The 8,649-nt window shown below is 39.1% G+C and overlaps 1 protein-coding gene across 1 annotated transcript in view; it reads left to right on the top strand.

The window, feature by feature from the left end:
- Positions 1-1,721: 1,721 nt before the first annotated feature.
- CYTIP (cytohesin 1 interacting protein) overlaps positions 1,722-8,649 on the top strand; it is a 28,136-nt gene continuing 21,208 nt past the window's right edge. The window contains exon 1 of the mRNA XM_060107066.1: positions 1,722-1,895. Within this exon, the coding sequence (XP_059963049.1) occupies positions 1,722-1,895 (174 nt within the window). The remainder of the gene's footprint in view (positions 1,896-8,649) is intronic.

The following is an 8,649-nucleotide window of genomic DNA, read 5'->3' as shown; positions in this document are numbered from 1 at the left end:
TTAAGATTAGTATCACACAACTAAATTGATACAATTTTAGCATCCATCTGTAAAACTTGGTTGTTGGTTGGCCTAGTGGCCTTATATCAGGCAAATATGTAATTTCCACTTGGTATTTTGAAATATTAAAATATTTCCCTAATTTTATAAAATTCCCAGAAGACAGGTAGACTGCTGTCCTCAAGTAACAGTGTTGATTTAAGTCATGTACCTTATAGCAGCCTGGAGATGTTTTTAAAATCAATCTCTCTCTCTCTCTGTCTCTGTCTCTCTCTCTCTCTCACACACACACACACACACACACACACACACATTACATAAATGTCTTTATAATTGACCATATTTTTAGTTGCCAAAGTCTCTACCACTCTCTTTTGTTTTACACATATATGTTATATTATTTTACCTACCTGAACCCAGACGGCATATGTGTTTGTAATCCCTGATTTAGATCTTTTTATGTCTTTGGAGACATCATTTTGTTCATGTTATTATCCAATTCCAATGGTAATGAGTCATGCTGTGATAGGGTTTAAAAAATTTTTGAGGTGGCTCCATCTCTTGAAGCACTGTTAACTCAGAAGATTTTATAATTTACATTTGGCAGGTTCTGCTTGAGCTGAATTCACATTGACTTCCATTTTAGTTCAAAGAATTTTTGTCTCTAAAATTCTACTATTGACCTTGCAAATGATTTTGAAAATGACAATTGACTTTTTATACTATGCAAAACTTCTCATTTTGATTTTTGTTTTGAATCTTCCTTCTACTTATATACACTGCTCCTTCTCTAAAATCAAGTCTCTTAAAACTGCATGTCCCCAATCCCCCCCACCCCCCAGCCAATAAAAGCATCTGTGATCTTGAGTAATTCATGATGGTACCCTTGCCCCATATGCATAGGCAGGGACCAACTGGCAACATTCTTGTGCCACCTTGGTCTGCCTATTACTTTCATGGCCTCCTCATTCCTCCCCTGGGACCACTTGCTGATGCTGTGACAAAGTCCAGTCTAAGATATGGCCAACTTTGTGCTCTAAATGGGCTGGTCTTCCCCTCCCATTGTTCTTTGTAAAGATGATGGATAATTTTAGTGAGGACAAAGTAGTGGAAGGACAATCAGAAGAATGCTGAATGGTCACAGACCACGTGGCAGATATAATGTCTTTTTGATGACCATTAATGAGCTAAGATGTACTTTGGGGAAAGTACATTCCAAGGACTTTGTGAGAGGACCTTATGACTGGATCCTATAAGTCTTGCTTATATTCACAAGAACTCAATGTCTGCACATCCTGACTTTTACATTGCACTGACCATATTAAGTAGGCTAGTGGATGGCAAACAAATGGCAGAATTTGGGGAAGTTTTTCTTTTTCCTTTGAAAAAAAGTAAGGCAGATGGTGTTTTGAACACAACTTGCCATAGAACATGAAAGCATAAGAGTTCTGGCTGTTTGAAGGAGAAAAAAAAATAAGTCGACTTATTTTAATGGTATAAACTAGCTTTAGGTTTTCTCAGGGGCTTAAAAAAAAGAGTACTGAGAAATGGGAGTGAACTGCAAGATAGGGTTTGTATAACAAGTACCTCAAACCACAGAAGTCACATGGGCTCTCTCTGCTTTGCTACTTTTGATTACTTGTCAGAGAGTTATACTTTTAGCTTCCCCCAGCCTGCAAGACCACTCAACCATGTGCTAGCTGGAGTAATCTTTATTCACAATGTCTTTACAAAGGATCATGCAACAGAGCAGCAATGGCAATTTCGTGGAGTACTGTGCTGGTCCAGCGTATAGCTCTTACCCCACACTCACAGGCAGCTTTCCCATGGATGATAATAGAAGGCTTCAAATGCTGGCAGATACTGTGGCTACTTTGCCTCGGGGAAGAAAGCAGGTATGATTGCTATTTTGTACCTTTTAGAGTGTTCATGTTCTCTTGAGAGCAGAGTGATGTGTTTGTCTGACTGCATATTAAAAATGTTATTTTAGCTGCTTTGGAATTAGTGGCTCAGAGTATGGGTGAGGAAGGAGGTGAGGAACCCAGAGAGCTCCTGCACTAATCCTTAAATCTTTAAGATTTAAGACTATAAGACAACACTTTTTTTTTTTTTTTTTTTTTTTGCGGCACGCGGGCCTCTCACTGTTGTGACCTCTCCCGTTGCGGAGCACAGGCTCTGGACCCGCAGGCTCAGCGGCCATGGCTCATGGGGCCCAGCCGCTCTGCGGCATGTGGGATTTTCCCGGACCGGGTCACGAACCCGTGTCCCCTGCATCGGCAGGTAGACTCTCAACCACTGCGCCACCAGGGAAGCCCAAGACTATAAGACAACATTTTTAAGGCAAAAGTTAAAAGAAGATTGTTTTTCTCACTGGAAGAGGTGTTCAGGTAAAATAAAAATCATTGAACACATCAACTTGAAGAACGTGTATGTAGACACAACCAGCTTGAGAGTTATTGCTCCTTTTTCCGTTTTCCAATGTCTCCCATTGATTCCTTCCCTCCCAGCCTCTCTCCCAGTCCTTGATAGTCATTTCAGTTCATAATCCAATGAGAATACTTTTTTTAGGGCAAATTTTATTGACTAAATTATCTACAGTTCTGGGGCACTGGCACATACCTCACACTATTGGGAATTAAGACTCTTAACGGGATAAATGAGTGCGAGATCCATGACTTACTAGCTGTGGAATCTTGAGTAGAGTCACCTTCTTCTCTAAGATTGTTTTGTTTTTTCTAAAATGAAGATAATAATAGAACCATCTAGTGGGGCTCTTCTGCGGCTTAAGTGAGGAAATGTACAGTGCTTAACAGTTGACTGACATGTAGTATGTGCTCAATAATTATGCTATTATTTTAATTTTTATTGCAAAGTATTTCCCTAGAGAGGAAAACTCATTTGGAAAAAATCCATATACAACTGGATTTATTGTGAGTTTTTTTCATTTTTCAATTTCCAGCTCGTAAAAAAATGCAAACCAAAACACCTCTTCAGATTTTGGTTAAATAACTTGCTATAATGTCCCACGTACATATCTGAATACAGAAAATATTAAGAATTGCTTTAAAGCATGAATTTTTGCCCTTAACTCTTGTATGCACATCATATGTTCCTCTTAAGCCTTCTAATTTCAGGATTAGGGAGTTACAGCATAGTGGGAGATTCGTGATCTTTTTTCAGTGACGTACATAGCGGATTCCTTGGTATTTTTCACAATGAAGATAAGGGAATAATTTGTCATGGTTTGGATGATTGATCCTTTTCAATCCAAAAGTGCCTTTATGACATTGTTTAACATAATAATGAATATTCCTATCAATTTACTGTCTGAAACTAAAGCAACTGTGGGAAGTACCAAAATCTCTATTCACTTTTCATATGTACAGCAGTGTAGGGTGTACAAAGATGAGAAGGACACTTTTTCCTGGCCTTATAGGGTTTACAATTGAGTAGGCAGAACCAATAGGCATCATACAATGTAAAATAACATACCTGCTCCAATCCAAGTACATGTCTTTGAATGCAGCCTTGAAGGATAGATATTCCAGATATTGAAGGATAGATATTCCAGTTATTGAAGGGTATTCCAGAGCAAAGGAATAATTTAAATGCCACAGCACAGATCTTGGGGCTCTTAGGGCAGTTTACGTAACAACACATTATTGTGTTAGGTGGACCTGATGAGAGTCTGTGTGGGAGGGGAGGGGAGACCTCAGAGCTGGGCTGCTTTACACAACACTTGGACACTTCCCCTGAGGAAGTAGTAATTTGACCAGCACAGGGAAGCAACTGAGCATGATTGAGTAGAAGGTTTTAGGAACCTTAGTCGGGCAACATGCTTGTCGGTAAGTGGGTAGAGACTAGCAGTGAGGGAGCAACTTTTGTAGTTGGAGAAAGAAGATTCGAAGGAATGGAGAAGAGCCTCAAAGGCTTGGCTGTGAAGGCAGTGAAGAAGGAGGAGACACATCTGGTTTTAAGCCTGAGTGAAGGTAGCATGAACTAAAAAGAGGAATCAGTAGAAGGCTATTGGCAGAAGATAATGAGAGGGATGTAGGCATATGAGATGTACATGAGTGTGTGTGTGTGTGTGTGTGTGTATAATCTGTATAATATCTACACATACACACACATTTCCACACCAGTTATTTTATTCATATATTCTCATCGTTTTTAGTTCTTCTCTTTTCCCTTTTCTCATATTCTTTCCCATGGTAAGACTTTTCCTATTCAAACAGCTTTTTCTTACTGTTGTGAGATTTACTTTTAAAAAAAAGGCAAAACAAAACATCTTGTGTACGATACTTCTGATTCTGTACAATTATCATCAGTGAGGCTTGATGCAAGTTTATCCCAACAGTTCAGAATTTTCCAAATGGGTGTTCATTTCCCTTAACTGGTTTTTTAGAGAATAATCACATATTTGGCACTGACTGAACTGCAGGCAACAAGATCCCTTTGAGGCAATCCCACAAGCAGGTGTTTCTCTGCCCACTGTTATTTTCAACCTTTTCAGGGCTGACGTCAACAATTCATACGTCTTGTTATCATTGGCTTTGCTTTCTGCAAAGCTCTATCTGGTTAGCCAGGGTGTTTATACTCAACATTATTTAAAAACAGATTTCTGTGTATTTATATGATCTCAATACCTTTATTTGTAGAAGGTGACACACTCCCAGTATGGCTCCTACTTCTGAGCATGGTTTTAGAAAAAAAAAATCTCTACAATGGAAAACGCTATAGGAAGGAGACAGGACGAAGTAACGTCATCTTGATGAATGTGGCAATGCTAAAGGAGTAGCCACTGGACCTTACACCCACTCTCCCAAGGGTAGTAGGTTGTCGTTGGAAAGTAGTTTCCACTGAATGCTATAGTGAAAGCCTGACAAACAGAGGAGAAGCCTGAATGTGCATTAGTGGGACCATAGACAGACTCTCTTTGCCTGGTTTTCTTTTGGTTATCGAATTATTACTAAATAGACAACTTCTGGAAGGGTTATTTCACTTATAAGTTCAGGTACAGAATATTGTACTAAACCCGGTAATGCATGTATTTCTGGGATGGGTTCTACCCTTCAGGATCTTTTACATTATTTCTGGCTACACACCCATCCGTTACCAAAACTCCCAAGTGTTCCTGACAGCAAGATATTTTGATCATTTAATGTATACTTTTAGTAGAAAACTGTTAATTTCACTACAAAAGAATTTGAAAAGTATTCTCTAATCTATACTGTGGTATGCTTAGAGACAATATCCAAAAATTTTTTCTTGAAAAAGAGGTTCATGGGCCCACAATGAGACTTTCCCGAGAAGCTGCAACATTCTATTTGGGTTCCTTAAGGGCACTTAAGGTTAAAAACTTGAGTTCAGCTCCATTATTTTGCTAATCTTAGAATATTTCTCTGGAGCCCTGCTATCCTAAAGCTCCTGACTTAAAAAGGAAAAAAAGCAATCTGTGTTCATGGAAGAATTGGGGAGAATGAGGCAGGGGACTGGAAAGGGAGCACATAATTTTGGGACTTTTGAAACAAACAACAAAAACAAAAATACCTCATCTGTGAATAGGTATCCTCCTCTCCCCAACCCGCAGCAGTTTCAGGAAATGAGTACACAGTGGGGACAGGAAGTAACAGGCTGTTACTTAGCAGCAGAAGTGGCTACAGTACGGAACTACAAGCTCCTCTGCAGGGCTGTCTGTCTGGCTCTGCGGCAGATTATTCCTAGTTTTTTTTTGTTTTGTTTTGTTTTTTATTAGTTTCTGCTTTATAACGAAGTGAATCAGTCATACATATACATCCGTTCCCACATCCCTTCCCTCATGCATCTCCCTCCCTCCCACCCTCCCCATCCCACCCCTCCAGGCGGTCACAAAGCACCGAGCTGATCTCCCCGTGCTCTGCGGCTGCTTCCCACTATCTATCTACCTCACGTTTGGTAGTGTATACATGTCCATGCCTCTCTTTCGCTTTGTCACAGCTTACCTTTCCCCCTCCCCATACCCTCAAGTCCATTCTCAGTAGGTCTGTGTCTTTATTCCTGTTTTACCCCTAGGTTCTTCATGACATTTTTTTTCTTAAATTCCATATATATGTGTTAGCATACGGTATTTGTCTTTCTCTTTCTGACTTACTTCACTCTGTATGACAGGCTCTAGGTCCATCCACCTCATTACAAATAGCTCAGTTTCATTTCTTTTTATGGCTGAGTAATATTCCATTGTATATATGTGCCACATCTTCTTTATCCATTCATCCGATGATGGACATTTAGGTTGTTTCCAGCTCCGGGCTATTGTGAACAGAGCTGCAATGAACATTTTGGTACATGTCTCTTTTTGAATTATGGTTTTCTCAGGGTATATGCCTAGCTTTTGCAAACTGACAGCTGAAGTATTTGGTCTTGGTTTCCCACTAAAGAGGGGCGTTGTGAATCATTGCATAGCAGCAAAAATGACATTTTTAACATTGATGTCTAATCTTTTAAGTCATCTGACTAAAAACAAAAGAGACGGATCCTCAGCCCTACCCCAGGCATCTTTATTTTAGAGGCTTGCAAGGGGTTAAAGAGCTTTGTCTACTCAGCAGATGTAATCGAATGTGTAGTTTGCAGCCCTGCCAAACTGCTAAGCCTAGATTTCTCATATTAGATAATGTGTAATAAAAGACAGCTGTTGCCAGCATATGCTGTTCATTGCACACCAGTTCCTCATTCATGAGTTTTGATGTCATCCCCACAGCCCTAAGAAAAAGCTCCGGCTGGGAGGGCAGTCAAGGGAGCAGAGACTCCACTGGTCAGATTCTAGAAGAGGGCTGCTCACTCCAGGGAATGGGCTGCAGGGGAAACTTTTTCTAAAGTGTAAGACCTTTGGTAAGACCTCAGACGTACTTCTTGTCACTTAGGCAGATAGTTGGTTGAACCCTGAGAACATTCCTTTCCACATCGCCTGAGTCTGACAGCCCAGATCAAAACCACGTAAACATTGTGTCAAGATGTGGAATGTGTCAGAGAATTTGATGGTGCTTAATTTAAATTGTTTTTTATTTAAATGTTAGGTGCCTATGAGAGGCTCATTGCTGATCCAGAGTGGAAACTAATTCATAATTTGATTTAGTCTGAGTTTTTCCTTTGTGTCACTGATGACCCGGATCAGTCAGTCCACAAGAATTGAGTATCTGCTCTGCATCTCACCTTGTGCTAGGCAGATATTTCCATCTTAATTTAGTCGATTAGCTAGATAGAAAGGTTAGACCGAGAGAGGTGGGGAAATTTCCTTCTCTATAGAAGTCTGGGATTTGTCATGTGGACTTAAACAATTTTATATTTGAATCTACCTAGAATAATTTTTGATTTAGAAGGCAGGTTAATGGTGGAAGAGATGAAATCTTGAAGTTTCCCTCAATGCTATGATTATTTGCTTAGCAAAAGGGTATTTAAAATTGGTGAAGGAAGGCTCAAAATTGTAAGGATTCATTGATTTTTGCCACCATTCATTCATTTAGTAGTTGTGTATTAAGGCATTACTGACTTACTTTGTTTTCTATTAGTCCTTTTTCTATGGTTCTTGCTGTTTTGCGATTCAGGTGTTTGTTTTTTATCATTGTTTGTTTTCTTTCATTTTAAATTTTACTTTATATTTTTAAATGTCTACCCTTGGGGTTTTCCTATGGATATTTAATTTAATGAGGGACAGAGTTGAAGACTCTTTTACTTTGGATCTCCCACCACCTCTTACTTGCTCGTATTGTAGTCTAGTAGTTTACTTCTGTTTGTCTGTTTAGCTGTTTTTATGGTTCCACTCGACTCCAGGCCCTGTGATGGGCACTGGGGTAGAAAGTAAAACTACATTCCCCAAGAGGCCCAAAGGATACGGGGAATTATGAACAGAAGTGAGGTATTTAATCCAATCTTCCCTTCACATAAATACACATATATGCCTCCACATGAATGAATATGTGCATTATCTGATGAATATTGACAGCAAGAGTAATAATTTTAAATATAAACCCTAGGTATGATTTACAGATAGCACGATTAGGTATGACCTACCTAAGTACTTTACAATCTGAAATAAGGATCAAAGCCAAGCAAATGGAAATAATGAAAGTAGATTAAGAAAATGTGTGTACAGTATAACAGAGAGGTTGAGAATGCTTGGGCATATCAAATTTACTGCCATCTTCCACAAGAAGGCAGGCTGCTGCATAACTGAATGGTCCCCACCCTTGTTAATGGTACTTATCAGGACAAAATCAGGCTGAAACAAACCATACAAGCTGTTATAGGTCTTCCACAGTTAGTCCTTATAAATTGAAAATAGATACTTTTTAGCAAATATAGAGAATTTTTTTTTTTTTTGCTTCTGAGCCTTCCAATTGCAGTCTTCACGATGATATAAATGATTTGAAGTCCAAAACTGACAAGTGAGGAAAATATAATTAATTTACATCAAATTGTTAGGAAGAGATCAGGTCTTCATTACGTTAACATTACTGACAAGTGGCCAAATTCTGAACACTGAGCCATTCCAGAAAATTTGTGAGAATGCTGACATTTTGTACTTGGTAATTCAAATTCCTTATACTGATGTAAGCTTTTCCACTAACAAATGCCTTAATGAAGATTTAATTTGTGCGTTAATTTCTGCTACGT

This window comes from Mesoplodon densirostris, chromosome 8, assembly GCF_025265405.1.
Source record: "Mesoplodon densirostris isolate mMesDen1 chromosome 8, mMesDen1 primary haplotype, whole genome shotgun sequence".
Taxonomy (NCBI): Eukaryota; Metazoa; Chordata; class Mammalia; order Artiodactyla; family Ziphiidae; genus Mesoplodon; species Mesoplodon densirostris.
This window is presented reverse-complemented; position numbering and strand designations above follow the sequence as displayed.